This window comes from Pomacea canaliculata, linkage group LG1 (genome assembly GCF_003073045.1).
Source record: "Pomacea canaliculata isolate SZHN2017 linkage group LG1, ASM307304v1, whole genome shotgun sequence".
Lineage (NCBI taxonomy): Eukaryota > Metazoa > Mollusca > Gastropoda > Architaenioglossa > Ampullariidae > Pomacea > Pomacea canaliculata.
In genome coordinates this window covers 22702689-22720658 of record NC_037590.1, presented here as the reverse complement: position 1 = coordinate 22720658, position 17970 = coordinate 22702689, and the positions used below count along the sequence as shown (strand labels likewise).

The window sequence follows — 17970 nt, the reverse complement described above, 5'->3', positions numbered from 1 at the left end:
TGCTCATGGCCAACCACTTGCCTTACAACTTTCTGCAGAAATAACAAAATATAAATTAAATTCTGAAAGAAATTGATGGGTCACTACTCATTTAGACACAAAACCATATAGCCACAATGATATTAACCACCCACCTTTAATGAATTGACCCCACCATGACCATATTGTCTCACATTTGACTACATCGTCCCAACACCAAACGTCAAATCAACTCAGGCCTAAAAGACGAATTGTCCATTGATGGCACAAGTAGCTATTAATGTCAAATACTATCAACAGACCATTCATTTTTTCCATCTTTCTAAACAAAAATGCTGCTTGGAAAAATAATTGAGAACAAATCTTACAATGACACATGAACACAATATTCTCTTCAATCGCTTTTTAAAAAATGGCTTCTGTCATAATTTATTCTTCAGTTTAGAGGTTTTTATGCTAAATGTGTATGTAGAAATCTAGTCGATATCAAACAAGTGTCATTGCTTTGGCATTCATTCAGCCTAGGTCTGGGTCAATTCGCCTTTCAGCGTTATGACAATGTGATTTTACATTATATGATATGGTCATGACAGGATCAACTGAACTCAGAGTGGAGGTCACCATGACTTGGTAATGGATGATGTGGTATTGGGTTGAAATGACTTGCCCCATTTGTCACTGTCTCTTTCCTTACCAGTGCATATCAGCTGATAGAGTTTCATTAATGACTTTCTGGATTCAATGTCATATGTTTATAAAATAAGATTTTTGTGACCAGATGCTTATCTTCTATTGCAACTTTTTGCAGAAATCATTTTAAAAAATACATACAGTTCATTTTAAGAAAGAATCCTTGTTTACCATGTACAGTGTTCCCTCGTTTATCGCGGGGGATAGGTGCTATGATCAGCCGCGATAAACGAATTTCCGCGAAGTAGGGACATATATGCAATAATAATATATACATGTAAAACAATATCATGTGAGTGTAAAGTAATATATTAATCATGGTATTAATACAGTACAATAACAAATTAGTTTAAAAAAATTATAACTTTACTCAGAGAAACCCAAAAAAGTGATGCGAACTGGCTGCGAGATGGGAGATAACAATCATGGCTCGTCGCTTACGCATAGCAATGGATTTCTCATACACAATTATTTCTTTCTTTCTATCTACAAAATAATCATGGTATTTTAATAGAAATACTAATACAGCTTCATTTTTCGTCTTTTTCCTGTTGAAGTATCTATGGTATTCTGTAGAACGATAATTCCCAGCACGAAAATATCGATCGATACTTCACTCAAAAAAAAAACCGCGAAGTAGTGAATCCGCGATAGATGAACCGCGAAGTAGCGAGGGAACACTGTACATGTGTACTGATCAATTGCTCTTACATAGAGATTTAGTTCCCCTACAAATCTTCAATCATGTGCAACAATGGTGAAATAAGCATGACCAAGTGAAAACAACAAAGAAAACCACTATATGTTTTAGGAGTGTTGTTCTAACACTTAAATAAATTAACTTAAGTTTATAGATATTTAAAGTCATGGTTTCTGGAATGAAAGCAAACTGGTCAATTTCCCTATTAAGAAGGAACCCATTTAGCTACAATTTTGACGGATTTGAGCACATCTTAATAGGGATGTTCTATTAATTAGACTGAGAAAGAATGAACAAGTTTTATTGATTAGGCCATCGGCCAATTTCAAGGGATGAGCTTAAACATGAACAAGCCTATAAAAAGCTCTTGCATCATGAACAGCAAATGATCACAACAAGTAAATACATGTACTAACAGCTAACAGTTACATTTACAAATTGATCTTTTGATCCAGTTGGCAATACTCCCATTCAAGAAGCAGCCATACAAATCTGAAATGCCTTAAGCAATAGGCTGGTCAGGACTTGAGCATTTGTACTATTTTAACTGCATAGCTAACACTTAATAACCATATATGAAACTTAATGGGTGCGCGTTTCTCTCAAATACTAGCAGATCCAAGCAAATAAAAATAAAATGCAGTTCTGACTTTTCACTATCATGACAGAATAGCAACGATCCATAGCACAGTTAACTCCGTACCTAATCTAAATCTAGTCAGGCGACTTGCAGCAGCCTCCACCCCCAATCTGGTAAGCTATGCTATGTAAATGTTCACTCACTGAGAAAGATAATTTAAAGATTGATCAAGTCTGCCAAACATATCCAAAACAATAAATATGTAGAGAGTGTGTATGCAAAATCAAGGAAATTTTTAGAGTTAAGACACACTGTAAAGACTATGGCGACATTACTTTGTTAATTAGAGAATCTTCTTTATAACTAAGGTCCAAAGGATAGCAATATCCGCAGAGCAAAGAGGCTGCTTTATAACTACAGAGATGAAAAACTTGCCCTTGTTTGGAAGAATGACTTCATGAATAAGACAGCTGCATTATTTGTGGTCTACAAGAGCTGTGATCCTCCAACTACACTATACATTACAGTCTCACAAATCTAAGCAGATGTTGGATTTTCATTTGTTGTTAAAATGTACAAAAAAAGAAAGGAAATTAATCTACAAATAATTATTGTAAAATAGCAAATGTATGACAGCCACAAATAATGTCTCTAAATTTTTATAAAGGCTATATCTAGTGCCAATTTATACTATTTCCCCAAATCTGCATGAACACCTCTATTAACCAGGTTTTAAAACAGAGGTTAAAGATCCCATCCCCAAAAGGAAGAATAACTTGTGCTCAAAGCTTTCACGTTGGCTGCTGTCTTCAATCAGGTCAAAAGGTAATAATAATTTTAAAATTACAGCACATTTGTGTGACTAACCAAGGATTTCACTATATTCTGATTTTCTAAATATGCTAAGCTTTAATTTTATGTTCAAGACAGGTTAGCCTTTAAATATTCTCCAAGCCAAAGCTGTTTAGTCACCCCTGCTCCTTTTAATCTGGAGAATAATTTTAAACATTTAGATGAATCAGATTTTGGTTCATGCAGTATTGCACATACTGTTCAATTCACATTTCAATATGTATTAGATTCTTCCAATTTATTTTTTTTTAAGTATCAGTAACAGCATAAACACTGCAGGCCTTTTCAATCAGTTTACAAGCCTATAGCCACCAGGCAAGAATTTCAGTCCCCATCAAAGCAGTATTGATCAGCCTTGATGCTATTCAGGCTCAATTGTAGTCACATGGTCAATGTCATTATTATGAAATGGGGAGTACAGCCCACATGGCTTTCATTGGTGAGAAGCACTAAATCAATGCTCTTCACTGTTCTCTGTAAGGCAATGCCAACTGCTGTGATGCTAACTAAAATGAGTTTACAAATGGTCTCTTGCCTCTGATATTAATCATCTCTGTCTACATACCATATGACTGCTAAACTTTTTTGTGGAAAAAAGTTTTTTCAAATCAGAAATGCAGCACTAGAAATGTTACAAAAGCAAATGGCTAGATGGAAATAATGTATAAGATGTCATTTTACAGTCTACAGGACTGCAGATAATGTCAGTTTTATACTGTTAGGCATGATTTGAGCTTCAAGCAGCTAGAATTTTACAGTATTAACTCCCAAGAAAAAAGTTTGCTTTGTACTTTTTAACAGACTGTTTTAGATTTCCATATATTGTTCTTTTTTCTTTAAACATCAAAAGGTTTTTTTCATGCATGCAAACAAAACTATGCAATACTGTGACAGCCCTTGATTATTTATTTTTTTTAAAAACTATTGAAGAAGAAATTAATGATTTAAAGTTAAAAACTATAGGCTACTTTTTCATACTCTAAAACTTAAACTGAAATGTAATACTATAAAAACAAATGAAAATTACAAAATGTGAAACAAGCCACATACAGCTAACCACAATGAAAGTCTTTTCTTTCATAATAATGAAAATAAAACTCACCCTATGTCTTTCAAATGGCAGTATGATGTCATTGAGGTCTATGTCCTCGTTAACTTTAACAGATTTTGAGGCTGAAACACCATTGCTTGTGTCAGAAGTACTTGAAGTTCCCAGCTTCAGATGGGCACCTTCTTGTTTCAAATGTCCATTTTTCACAATTCTCTTAATCTGTACCTTCAACAAGTGGTTGAGATTAGCACCATCCAAAAAGGTGATACGGTAGCTGCTCTTGATGTACTTCTCAATGCTACGAATAGTTGATCCACCCTTTTCCCCAAGTTCACGTACAGATCGAATAACCACCTTGGTGAGATCAGTTTGAGGTGTGACTTCCAAACTGCGCGTCTGTAACTGGCAAAGGGAGCTGGGATCTTTGTATGAAGTAATACCTTTGTTCTGCACTGCTAAAATGCTTCCATCCTTTACCGCAAGGGAAAGCTGCTCCAAAATAGCGTCTCGGGTCACTTTGTGGTTGGCCTGTATAGCATTGCATATCCGCTCTTCGTTGGGACGCTGTTTCTGCTGTTTGATTTTGGCTATAGCCTGTAACAGCCATGCTGTATATGTGGCATTTGCCTGGACGTGATTTGTTTCGTTCTCCTTCACCATGCTGGCAATTTTGAATGACCCGCGCCTTTCGTCTACGTTGACAGTCTGTCTCTCAACAAGTAGCAATACGCAACTCTGTCGCGCGCCATTATGGCTTCTGCCGGAGCTTAACAGTCACAAAAATATATAGTCTGTTGACGAAGTAAGAAAGAAATTTCCACAAAGAAAGTTATACACACGTTTAGGCGGGTTGTTCGCATTGCTAGAAAAAATAGACTGAATGTCATCCGTCTGCTTTTAACCAGTGAAAACAAGGTGCATCGCTGTCGTCGTCCTCGCTCTGAATGGTTGACATTTCCACTCCTTGTGAAAATGAAAACAGCAGGGAGACCACATCTGAAAAGATTTTTTTTAAATGTAAAGCATTAAAAATTTAATTCTTCAATTTTTAAATTATAAATTAATACATTCAAACTTATTCCCAAATAAAGTGAACTTTAAAAAAAATCCACGGTTGTTGCCGGTGAACAAAGAAACATTTCAACAAGACTCAGGACAATGAGACGGTAACAAAAAATATATATCAATTTGACTTGAAGAAAACTATCTTCTAAATATCTTTTTCATGCATTAATAATATGTATATGTTATTTTACTGCTGTATAACAATGAAAACCTGAGGAAAATGACAAAACGGTAAGCACTGCAGCAGCAGTCTGTGTATCAAGATGGCGGATATTTTACCTTACTCTAACAATTTTTTTTTCAGAATCTCTCGATTCCGGACATATTAACACAAGTGTTGATAAATCGGCATACACTTATGTCTTTGTCTGTCGCCAGAACTTGGCAAATAAAGCAGTTATATATCTAGAAACGCAGTTTTTTAATCTCAAGGTGGGATTGTTTACAACGAAGAGGCCGAAAATTAACCCGCGGAATGCAATACATAATGCACATTTTAAAGTATACTCACCCAAGATGAAAATCGAACAATAAAAAATACTTAATCAGTTAATGTTTATCTACAATTCACAAAAGTATGATGCCACAACAGTTTTCCAGTCAATCAGGAAAATTAGATGAAATTCAAGTATGGCAGTTGTCGAGCAAGATGAAGCCGTCTTTTTCAAATATGGCTGCCGACCACAACACATTCGGAGAATCCCTTCGTTAGGAGAATTTACATACATGGCAGCAAGAAAACCCCGAAATCTACAAGAAATACGGGGAAATACGAATACGAATCGATGATTAAACAATTTATGTCGTTTGCTTTTTTGAAGATAAAGCTTAATACTAAGAAAATTGCAATGATAAATTATCTTTTTAGATTTAGCCGCAGCACCTTACGTACTGACCCATTTTCTCCTCACTCTGCTCTCGGTGAAACAATTTGTCCGAGCCGGGAGGAAGCTGTGATTTGATTGGCTCATGATGATAAGCGATCCATTTCTCACTTCTCCTCAGTGAGTCCTCACTTTAGTTAGAGCGGTGTGTGTGAAAAGGAGTAAGTAGCATGAAAAATACTCGATCAAGGAATCCTTGTTTGGAGAAAAAAAAAAAAAAAAAGAAAAACGGTATCACGTTGACGTTGGCAAACCAGTTTCAACACGATTTAACACAACAACTAAAGCTCGCTGACATGCTATATATACTTGTTACTTGATTACGAGTATGACTGACTCACATGCGCGTTTTTGCCTCCTGGAACGCTCATTTTGTCGGAAGCCAGTTCAACAGCTTATTTATTCTGACAATCGCCGGCTTCACGTCTCTCGCTAACTGCTGGCCTTTTGAGAGGCAGCTAGCGTGCTTGCTGCTTCCGTTGTAATGTAGGTCTCACGCGGGACGGCGTACAAGACCGGATTAAAGAACTACATATGGTTAGACTATGCTATAAAGATTTAATCTAATTTGGATGTAGATGCTGCTAGATTGTAGCGAAGAGATAATCTGCGTCTGCGCACATTTGATCCAGTTCCGAAGAAATCTAATTAGATTCGTGTTGCAGACAGTCGCACTATAGTTCCTGAGTCTGCTCTTTATTAGACTTATCGAACCGTATTTGTCTCCAACATATAGCCTAGCTCTGATTGCTTCTAACCGAAACATATGGTAGTTGATAAAATCTCACATTTTAACCTTACGGAGATGTAATTGTTAAGGGGGAGTTGTGATCACAACGGAGAGCTCTCCCACGTACCCACCCCCTACACACACCGCTACCTTCTTTATGTATATGTATATTCCTCCCCGCCCTGCATCACAACCACCACCTATCCTTAGCGGTTGTATACTCAAGTGAATTATAAATCGGTTGTATCTGTGTGTGCAAGTTCAGACGAGCTTTGAATAAATCAAGATAAAAATCTCTTGAACAGTCATATGTTTATAAGATTCATTTAAGCGTATCAGTTCGTTCTGCTCTAATTTCCGCAAAAAGCTCAGGTGGAACCGTGATGTATTTTTCAATGGAGAGCGAGCAAACATATGTTTTTAGATTTTTAGATAAAGAGGTCGTATAGATGGTCAGGTATAAAGAGAGAGAGAGCTATATAAATATATACTTGCTATCTTTTTTTTGTGGGCTAAGGAGACAGTATACTTTTGAGATAGATCAACTGAATCTGTTGATGAGGAAAGAGCTACCATCAATTAGTGTCCCACTGTGTCAATCAGCTGTGACCTTGATTAGTTGGTTTAATTTGGTTGACAAATACTTCCAACTACAAGCGATTTTGCACTAGAGGGAGAGACGGTGCTGGGGTGGGTGTGGGAAATGGGAGCAACCAATGTCGAGAACCTCGACCTCCAGCCCTGTGAATAGGTGCGATATCTAGAGAGAGAAGCAGGAGTGCCAGGAGATGAGATCTGAACCTTCTAACGCTGGCTGCCGCACGCCCCTAAGGGACTTTTCAGGGTGAAATACTTGCACACTAGGATTGAAAAACATTACTGTTGTCATTAAGCTGCTCTTGATGCTTCCATTCAGTAGTCGTTGTGGGAGGTGAAAAAGCCATTTCCTCTTCGAGTCTTTCCTGCTGGTTGCTCCCCGCGAGTTCAGCGAGAGAGCAAACATGACACGATGAGAGGGTGAACCGCTTATACACATATACAGAACGAAACATTGCAGGAGTGAGCGACGGAAACCTGCCACGCTTCTCCTCATCGCCTAATCGAAGTCGGAAGAGCATCAGGCCACGTGACCAGGCTGGCTCGCGTCGGCCCATCAGGCTTGTAATCAGGCGTCCACTCATCCCGCCACCCACGGCTATTGATGAACTACTGAGGCCACGAGTCGCTAAACGACCGTCGTAAGCCGCAGCGACCACCGGCATTTTTACCCGCCACCTTTCCCCCTTCTCCTCCTCTTCGTGGGTTGGGTTCGCGAGCTCCAATGCCCCAAGGCTAGCTCACCCTCCGAAATGTGCATTCATATACGAAAATGAGACGCAAAGGCGTACGAAACTAAACTCAGACTTGTATAGAAAATGCAAAAATAACACGAGGTACTCTATTTCCACCAGCAGCATCGATTTTAAATAAACCCCGCAGAACGAGAAACGCTGGGAGTCAAGTCCAAACACCATATTTATCTCCTCTAACAGCGGGTCGTAACCTCGGAGCTTGTATTAAGAGGTGTCACATTGTCCTCATGTACTCCGCGAGCAGAGCTTGTTGGGAAGGGAGGGTTACTGTTTGACGTCAAACCAAGACTGCTAACCCAGGCTTCTAGTAAATATTCTGGGATGAAGTGGCCAGAATCCCTGAGTTATCTATGTGTCGTTCCCAAGCTGTTTTTACCAACAAATATGTATAAAATGAGAGGTGATGTTCGTATGTCCCACGTACAACTCAAAACGACATTACGCATAAGGGTCAAAGGCACAAATTAAGATGAACTAGGGTTAGGTCCCCGACGTGCATGGCGGGGAGAATGAAAGTCATCTAAAATTGTTGTCAGGATGACTTTAAAAATAGTGGTGTTGTCAAGAGCCCCGTCGGAACGGCGCCAAGACTTTAGCAGCGATTTTTTTCCCTTGTATCCATTAACTGTCTCTTTGGTCAGCGATTGTGTCTTCTTGTAGTTGATACTCTTCGTTCTAAGTAAACGAGGATTGACAGTGGGTCACGTGACCGACTGAAATTTGTATCTTGAAACACCGACACATCCACGTGCTGGCTGTCAGGTTCTGTAAGAGAGAGCTAGCTCTGAGGTGGGAGAGGCGGCATCGTTCACCTACCAGTTACCACCCACCATCCCCAGCCCTGTAAGCCTGTCAGCGTAACTTGGTGGGAGGCTAACGGTTTCTCTGATGATCTGACCCCCATCTTTACCCTCCCTCGTAGTATCGATCTCCCTAGCGGCGGCGGCCAGTCGCGAGCGCTGTAGTGGAGGAAGGGAGTAGGGATGGTGGGCGTGGAGGCATGACCCGAAAATCGGGGAATTAAAGAACAGCCGAGGATGCATTGGCCATAACAACACAAGAGATCCACTCCTCTGGGCGAAGTTGGGTGCTGCAAGTCCCAAGGCTTGGCGACCTTTCTTCAGTTCTTCTGTTTGTCGCCTCTAGTCTTTTATTCCCCACTCCCTCCCCCACGCCCGCTACCAACTCTCTCCTCCCCACCTTTACCTAAATCGTCGTCATCTCTAATAAAGAACCGGAAAAAAAGCAAGACGTTGTGGTAATCTCGAATTATTGACGATTCGCCGTTATAGGTTGCTGTGTTGGGAAATTTGGGCGTTAGTTTATAGCATTTATTTTATTTAGGTAAGTCTTTGTGCTAGAATATAATACCTGGACCAGCCGAAGAAATAAATACTGTTATCTGCAGTACTGAACGCGCAGAAGACCTTTATTTCTCACCCTTCACTCGATGAACCCTTACTGGCAGTCTCCTTTAATCTCTTGACCCTCAACAATTCCGCTTTACATGTTATTATTAGCATTTCAACAGTCTCAAAAACATTCTGGTTTTTGTTGCTTTTTTGTTGGTTTTACCTCTTGCGTTATGAGTTCCGTTAACCTGGCAAACTGTGTTGCATTTTTGTTATTACATAATTGTAAAAAAAAAACCTCCAAATAGGAAATTTAAGATGTTCTTGAAAGAACAGTGCAGCTAAAGTGTAAATGATTGTTATAAATTTTAGCTACTTTTTCTTCCACCAACCTAATTTTCCAATAACCTCTCATGCTTCAGTGAAGGTCCGTGGTTACACTACGCTCCTGTCATCAGACACTTATGCCTTACTTCCTGCTGCTGTCGCGGGATTAAACGTTAGCTCTAATGCTTGACCAGCCTAGAGGGCTCGCTAAGTGGTTCAGGGACGACTGAATAAGGGGCAAGTTTTCGTTCCTCGCATTCCTGCATCTTCTCTAAGGATACTGTCGGGCTTCAGTAGGCTTACCTTATTCTGTCCCTCCACAGAGAATCTTTGGAGTACCGAGTTCTCTTTCTGCCCACCAAGCAGCGTCAAGTCTGCCCACAAAATGAAATGGTTTCTTCTTGAGATGGACTGTCGCTTCCTACTTCATGCAACATTAGGTGTGGTGTATCGTGTAGGCTTGCCTACTACGCAGCCTACGTCCTGACCACATAAGTGATGATATCTGACAGTACTGCTTTCAGCTACAGGGGTCGCAGTGTTCTCGTGAGCAAGTTATACTTGGAAATGGGGCAAAAATCAGGTGATATGATAAAAACTGCTTGTTGTTGTTGTTTTGTTTGTTTGATTTTTATGAAGACGTTAATTTCTTCCTTTTATAAAGTGAAAAACCGCGTGTTTCTATTTGTAATTGCCAGCGTTAAATTATAGTTGATTGGTCCTCTGGTTCATCAACAAGCACGGAAATGTTTACTTTGTGTGAATACACCACACGCGCGCTAACTTTATTAAAGGAATATTCTTCGCGAGTAGCCTCTGGGTTTTATCGACATTCAGATACAGTCCCCTTCCCCCGCCCACAATCCGCCTTGTCTGGCAAATGAGAAACAGAAATAGCTTTCACGGTTGCGGCGAAAAACAAAGTCAATACTAGAGACCAGCTTCGCCATAGAAAAAAAGGTGGTTTGATAGGATTGTTGTCACATTTCTTACTCAGCACGCGCGCACTCACACACAGCGCTATTCAAACGCAGTTACAGAATGCTGTCTGTAAATGTTTACGCTTGGCTAGCTGCCACTGAGCTCATTTCACGCAGCTTTGATGATATATATATTGCTAAATATGTCGCAGTTACACTTCAACAGGAATCTACAACATCCTAGCAAGGGTCGGTTGGAGGTGAGCGAGAGAGAAGGACAGCAAGAATAGACCAACGAACAGACCAACGTACTCTTGAATGCTTAAAAAGATCTTTCCTGGATAGAATCTGGCTTGGCGGCATCTTTGGCCTTCAACATCCGCAATGATAACAAAACCAGCCCCTGAATAAGATTATGGTTAAGGGTCGTCTGGGGAGAGTATGGAGGGGAGCTATGCTGCAGAATCCGAGAGGATGCATCACCACGATCTCGGCAGAGCACGTGAAATCTCGCGTTAATAGCCGAGTTCATTACGCAGCGCGCAAAAAGGTAGGCTCAACAGTTCTAGACAATCAGTTACTGAAAATTAAGGGCAGCTAGAGAGTTTGCGACAAAGAAAGCAGTCTTTCTTTTATATTTTCTTTACCTTTCATTTTCTGTTCCATAACGCAAAATGGTTGCTTTCGAATTCTCGTTGGGCTACCGACCTGCTTCCCCACCAAACACGTTACACAAATCTGTTTTCTCAAGTCGCAACGTGTCACAGGCGAAAGGACAACATTTGTATTATTCATAGGCACAGCATGCGCGCAGCCGCCGCTCACCGAAGGTCTGCAGTCGACATTTTTTATGTATCATTTTTTTTTCTGGAGATTTATCGACCGCTGTATTAGCCTCGTGGAGCGCATGACAGAACTTGCTTGTTACGCCCGCGCTGGGCCCGCTATACCACTCGTGCTAAAAGCTCACTGGTGGGGCGGCGGCGGAATAAATAAAAGAGCGGGTGCGGGAAGTGGGGGGCGGGGGCGGCGGGGGCGGCGTGGGGAGTTTGTGTAATGCGACGCCTTGAGAGAGGTCAAACTTCGAAAAGGCTTTTCCAGACTACCCGTATTTATCGTGGAAATAAGTGCCGCCTGCGATAATGATACGAGTAACAGCTTTAGCAAATCTCGTCCTGCGACCGTAGCAGCGACCAGACCGAGGCTGCTGGCGATTTCAGGGCGGTGAGTACAGCGTATGGGAGCTTCCAGATTGTCTGATGAAAATGCGTTCAATACAATAAAAACGCTAAGCCATTTGATCAATAGTCTCTCCTTTTTTTCCCCCCATGACAGGAGTGAAAGGACTAGAAGAGATGCTTTCCACATGTCGACGTTCAATAAAGAGAGCCAACCTTCCTCTCCATTTGTGGAGTGGAGAATTCAAACAATTCCAATTTATGGTTTAAATTGAACGATTCTTCATTGTTTGCTCCTCTCAGCCTTTGCTGATGCGTCTGGTCTCCATGGCAAATGAAGCTTTGCATGAGGGGATCGGGAGGGAGGGAGTCAATTTAGGCGATACTTCCTAGTGGGTCAGCCGCTTTACTGTTCTCATCGGAGCATGTCATGGCATCGCGATGGGAAACGAACTGTGAGAGGCTTCAATTTAGCCTCTTCTGCCCTACCATGAATATGCAAGACCTGCTTACGACGGTGCGCCGAACCGGAGGGGGAGGGAGGGCAGAAGATGAACTCATCATTGCTACGCGATGCACGTGCGACGGTGCCACAGAGCAATACTGCGCAACGCAAGGCTTGCAGGCTGCTGCTGCTGATGATGATGATTATCTGTGTCGTGCGGCAACAACGCCGAGAGAGTTTTCGGACTGTGCTAATGGCCCCCCTTGATGCGTCTGGCATGGGAATAGGCTTGGCAACATGCAGGCCGACTTCCCAGGCAATAAAAGTGTACGCCACTGACACTGTAGCGATAAGCCGCAGTAGACTTTCTGGGCAAGCGCCTCGCTGCAGCCAGAACCAGATAAAGGAACAATGGACGACGTCAGAAGAAACTGAAAAAGGTGTGCTGTTCGCATTTTTCGTCTTTCTTGAACCTTTTTCAGAACGACCCTTTCTTGAAGTAATTGCTTTGGCAGAACCAAAGGTTCAAGGAGAGTGATTTCTTTTAAAGTGCTCCTGAAGATGCTGGTCTGTCAGGTCTGTTTGTCCTAGAAAACGGGAATAGGCCGCAAGCAAAAGCGAATGGGGTAATTAAAACAAATCAGTAAACATGTTTTTTTGTGGAGTCACGGGGAGCATCGCAATTAACGTCGCATGTGTCTAGTCCGCGTAACGTCTACTACTTCTTATGCTTGGTCAGAAATGTACAACCACTATCTGGAAAATCGAATATGTTTCGACCATAACTTTAAAATCGAACAACCGTTTCAAGACAAGACAACGGTGCTTGTGTTTGATGAAAAGACAACATTTTTCTTCAAACACCTGATAATCAAATCAAATCAGACTATTGTCTGTCGAGGAGACCCAAGACAGAAATTTTTCTTTTGCTCACAAGGGAAGGCATACATACTCATACAGACATCTAACACAGTTAGGAGTAAAGATACATTATTATTTGTTCGAAACATTCAACAAGGTGATGGCTGAAGCACCCCCTTCTCAACAGACTGTGTTTGATTCCTCGTGAGTCCTTGTGCCTTTATTTAGGATGGTGATGTCTGCTGGCACAAAGGACCTCTGGTAGGCAGCTTTCAGTACATTGAAACATTTGAAAATTTTTTCTTCCCGTACCATAATACATATTTTTAATGAATTTTTAGAAGCCAATGAAGTACATATCCAGACATAATTATATAAACAAACATTCAAGAAAAATGATATCGCCCGATGTGGGACTTGAACCCGCGACCCTCAGATTAAAAGTCTGATGCTCTACCGACTGAGCTAACCGGGCTCACATTTTTGATCCATTAACTAAAATTGTACTGCTTAGGGCTTATGGACTATGAATCGTCTGAATGAAATACATGTAAATGCATTGTGAAACCAGTAAGTTATTAAAAGCTAAATATTGCAAACATACGCAAAGGTAATGTGATGAGAGAAGTCACATCATGACTTTTCCGCTTTCCTTTTTTTAACTCCCTCGATCCTACTGTCTGTGTCTGTCGCCGTCTCTCTCACACACACAGACACACATTTTTCTGACCGAAACGTTTATTGGCAAATTTCTGTCAGTAGCACTTTCAAGGGCAAATTAACATCCGAAGGATTCTAGCAAACCGCTGCAGTTGCACTACATCACGTATGACATTTAACACACACACACAGACTAATTAAGGTCACAAAAAGAAATTAAATCTGGTAGCCAGAGGTCGTCAGTGAAACAAACTCGTGGATTGTCGGGACTGAATGTAAACATCAATAACTAATGAGATGGTCTCCAAGATGAGGCAGGACGAAGAAGTCGAGGTTACATGCGTGCAAATTTTGGAGTGCTCTCCCCGAGCAGATCGAGCGTTGCGCGTTTCGTCCTATATGTGGCTGTCGTGGCAATGAAAAGGGAGGGGGAGAAGAAAACTGGCAATGGGTGCACAGTAATGAAGGTTGTCAGTTATGTAACACATTTTAGATGTCAGTGTTTATCGTATCTAGCCTTCCATGCAATTAAATCACCTGTTTTTGACAAATCGTGCATTATCGGGCAATCAAAGATAAAAAAAAATCATTAAAAAATCATAATCAGTCTCTTTCTACTCCCTTCAGTTAGGTATTTCGTATTATTTGCCGTAGTGATTTGCATTAGATACCCATCACTCTGTACGTGTACGTAAAAGAGAACTCGATGAAACGTGGTGCCATCTGAAAAGATACCCACCACCCCAACGAAGACATCGATCGAAGTAATGGTGCGCAGCTTATATATCGGAAGCAATTGTTCCGATTTTTGTGGCAAGTTATCATCTTGCCTTATCCTTGGGAAATGAGAATTGTATAACGTTACTTTCTCCCTTACAAAGTGCATAAATTAATTGCGCAAGAAACTGCAAGTATATATAACTGTTGAATTTCCGGTTGTAGGGATTTAAGTGTTTGACTTGAAAGCTCCATTTATTTCAGGTCTGATTTAATCGTGAGGCACTCAAGCACATCAATTGTTTTGAAAAACAAGCACTTTTTCCTCAAAAGATCTGATGGGGTGGGAAAAAAAAGTACTTCCGCCCAATGTGGGACTTGAACCCACGACCCTCAGATTAAAAGTCTGATGCTCTACCGACTGAGCTAACCGGGCTCACGTAAAATCCGGGTAAATAACTTGTATACTTTACTGCATCTCTGACAGTTTGTTCTTCCTATTTTTGTACAGAACTTTTTGTAGCTAGCTGATCGCCTCGTTATAATAGTTTCAATTTATGATAAAAGAAATGATTATCTACCAGCTAAAGCATATGTATCTATATTTTTCTTCGACTAAAAATGTTTCGCTTCAAGCTGTGTATATGTATCAAAGGTTATGCAAATGAAGGTCATAACGCTTACCTGAAGAAAACTAGCGGTCTGACGAAATTGTATTACTGGATTGCTAGCACCTGTGGGAGGTGTATACAAACTTTCCGGTTTAATCACATAAAAGTAATAAAAAGACACCTTACATAGAGTCTTACGTCGATACACACGATATATGTATACGTTTTAATTGTAGTACGTATACGTTCGCAAACGGTCGACCATATAAACTTATTTGTACTGATACTGTCTGTCTGAATATCAACCGTATTTAATCCTTGATCAGGAAAGATGTTTCTACTAGAATCACTAAATGACTCGAGCAACAAAAGAGCAGTACAAATGAGTATAAAATCATGTGCTACAAAGCCTACAATCCATATATAGATCAACGACTGAATTTTTTTTTATGGCACTAAAGTACTATTCCTTGAAAGTAAGCACTTTACTTCTTAACTGTTATTACGTAAAACGTATACAAAACGGAGGGAAAAAAACGGGCCTTTATCACGTGAAGAAGTGTGTACGTTCTCCCTCGACCCTACGCGCCCCAGTTTTTAACCGCTTGAACAAATAAAAAGCAAGTCGATCGATAAGCATAGATTTCAATAGGCGTTAACCATACCTTTGCAGAAATACCTATTTTTCTGATAGATTTACTCAAGAAACATTTTAGAACTTATAAATGCCAGAACGTCTGTAATGAATAAAGATTCAGTGCTAGCGCGAGGGGATACAAGCACGGGAACGGGTAGCTCATGGAACTGCATGCTATACTCGCCGCCACGTCGATACAAGTCGTTGCCAGGAAGCGTACGTAGAATAATCATTTTCCTGCCGCATTAGAGATTCCAATAAGCACTCATCATTATTAAATATCATTATATGTTTTCTTAGAACATCAATCTTTTAAGCAAAACCTCATCAAAGAGTGAAAAACATTACTCTGAGATTAGAGGCTATAGTAACCGCATATAATTTTCTTCTTCACTATTATTTTTTAATTTTTTTTAAAAACTTATTTGCTACAGTCACTTATTTCATTATAAAATGTTTTAACAATTTTTCTTTTAATCCATATTAAAATAAAATTGTTTTATTACTTTTGATTAAGTAAGACTAAGTGAAAATTAAAGGTTTTGTGTTTTTCCATATATATATATGTTACTGTATTTTAGTTTGATATTTCATTTTATTACTTTTAGTGTATTATTTCTTTGTTATAGTAAATCTTTTTTATGTTAACTGTTTTAATCCAGCTGTTTATTCTAAGTATTAATTAGTTATTTGCTTTTGGTACTTAGTTTATAGGTGCATTCAAGATACAACAGAAACAAATTAAAAAGCTTCAATTTATAACTTTTTTAAAAGCTAAAATATTTACGTTTAAAACGACGATTACTTTTGCATCTTTACAGGAATTCAGAACTTCTCTTGACTCGGTACTGTACATTTTATTGAAGTGCTCGTTATTTTAGTGGTTACGCGTTGCTGTCGTTGGATCTTACTCTACTCGTAGATGATGACCTTGCACGAACTCGTACACATCTTGGATCTCAAACCAAAGAGGGTATCTTTGTTCAAACTCTCGAATATCGACGACAAAAGGGAGCAGACGACGCGTACCCGTGTTGTTTGACGTTTCATCACGAACTTGTATTACACGTCCGTGGTTTCACGTTGTTTATTGTACTCGAGATATGTTCAGTGGTCTGGATTTTTGTTCACGTCTTTAATATGATTAACTTTCATTATTGTAACTTACGGCGAGTCCACTTTCATGTGTGTGAGGGACGCTGTCAAGTGAGACAGACGGTAAACTTCATCCATCTACATTCTACAGAGATGTGCTGTTTGTGCTTCAGCCATGTTGACAACTTAAGGGACTGTACGTAATGCGGGTTAATTCTTACCGCGATAAATTTCTTTATAAATCTTTCACGCATCAATTAAGAAAAGGTCCATTAATCATCCTATTCTTTTAAGGCCATGCACTGCCATGAAACATCCCTTACTGGTATACAAGTGACGTTTCAATTGCAGAAATGTCAGTCAAGATACCAGATGGAGGTCAGGGAAATCAAGTTGGAGGGACATAGGATTGGTGCGAAATATAGTGGATCAAGTGCACATGATTGGTTCAGTTCAGTTATTTGTATTTATTGCCATCATTAGGTCTCTCTCCACACTTTTTTTTTTTTCATTAGGTGGATGTAATGCCACGAAATACCCTTTTGTAACTGCTGCAGTTGTTGATCGTTTTGCTCTTTGGATTCTATAGCATAGGTTGAATTTGAGTGCAAGGATAGAGTAAAGGAGATGTTTTCAGTGTTACATTGAACAAGCTGTGTTCATGTATAGTCCATCCTGTATGCCTTTCATTCCCTCTCCCCGCCTTAATACAGTGAGGGCTGGCGGTCCTGGTCCAGCTCTTGTCTTTGGTACGCTGTCTGCATGTGGTATCTGTTTACAGGATTGGTTGCCTTGCTGTAATGTAGCCTTAGTTGCTGGCTCGAAGTAAAACATCACATTCCACTGCCCTTAAGCATGTAGTTGTCACTTAACAGCAGCATGATTCATTACCAGATTCTAAAATATAAATTGCGAAGACTATATTAAGTGGAATTTTGTGAATCGATTACAGAGAACTACAACACCACCTCCTGATACATCTTTACTAAGAGGTCTTATATCCGTAAGGTTAGCCCCACTCTGGAAGCGGTCTAGACAAACTAATCAACAACCAAGTTGTCAAGAGCGCCATGCATTATAAAAGACATTAAGGCTATATTCTTAATCTCACGGAACTTATCAATGACCCACTTGCACGGCTGCTGTTTCAACGGATAGTTTTCACTGGATGATGCGATGCAGTCAGCACTTAGGTGAGAGAGAGAGCAGTCACCATCTTCCAGTTTCCCCTTACCAGGCTTACCTCTTTACCTTTTTAATATCTCTACCTCGATAGGGAAGAAA

The 17970-nt window shown here is 40.1% G+C and overlaps 1 protein-coding gene and 2 non-coding genes across 7 annotated transcripts in view; all 3 read right to left on the bottom strand.

Annotated features, from left to right (window-relative positions):
- LOC112564737 (histone acetyltransferase KAT6B-like) overlaps window positions 1-9885 on the bottom strand; it is a 33637-nt gene extending 23752 nt beyond the window's left edge. For 3 of the 5 annotated variants that reach the window (XM_025239770.1, XM_025239797.1, XM_025239804.1), the window contains exons 1-2: window positions 5429-5807; window positions 3904-4848 (exon numbers count right to left, since the gene is read on the bottom strand). In XM_025239770.1, the coding sequence (XP_025095555.1) occupies window positions 3904-4512 (609 nt within the window). In that variant the 5' untranslated portion in view covers window positions 4513-4848; window positions 5429-5807. The other 2 variants (XM_025239788.1, XM_025239779.1) reach the window with 2 other exon arrangements.
- A 3483-nt stretch (window positions 9886-13368) lies between these two features.
- Window positions 13369-13441, bottom strand: Trnak-uuu. The gene has a single exon. It is a non-coding gene; the product is annotated as a tRNA-Lys (tRNA).
- Window positions 13442-14706: 1265 nt separating this feature from the next.
- Trnak-uuu lies at window positions 14707-14779 on the bottom strand. Its single transcript has one exon. It is a non-coding gene; the product is annotated as a tRNA-Lys (tRNA).
- Window positions 14780-17970: the final 3191 nt, after the last annotated feature.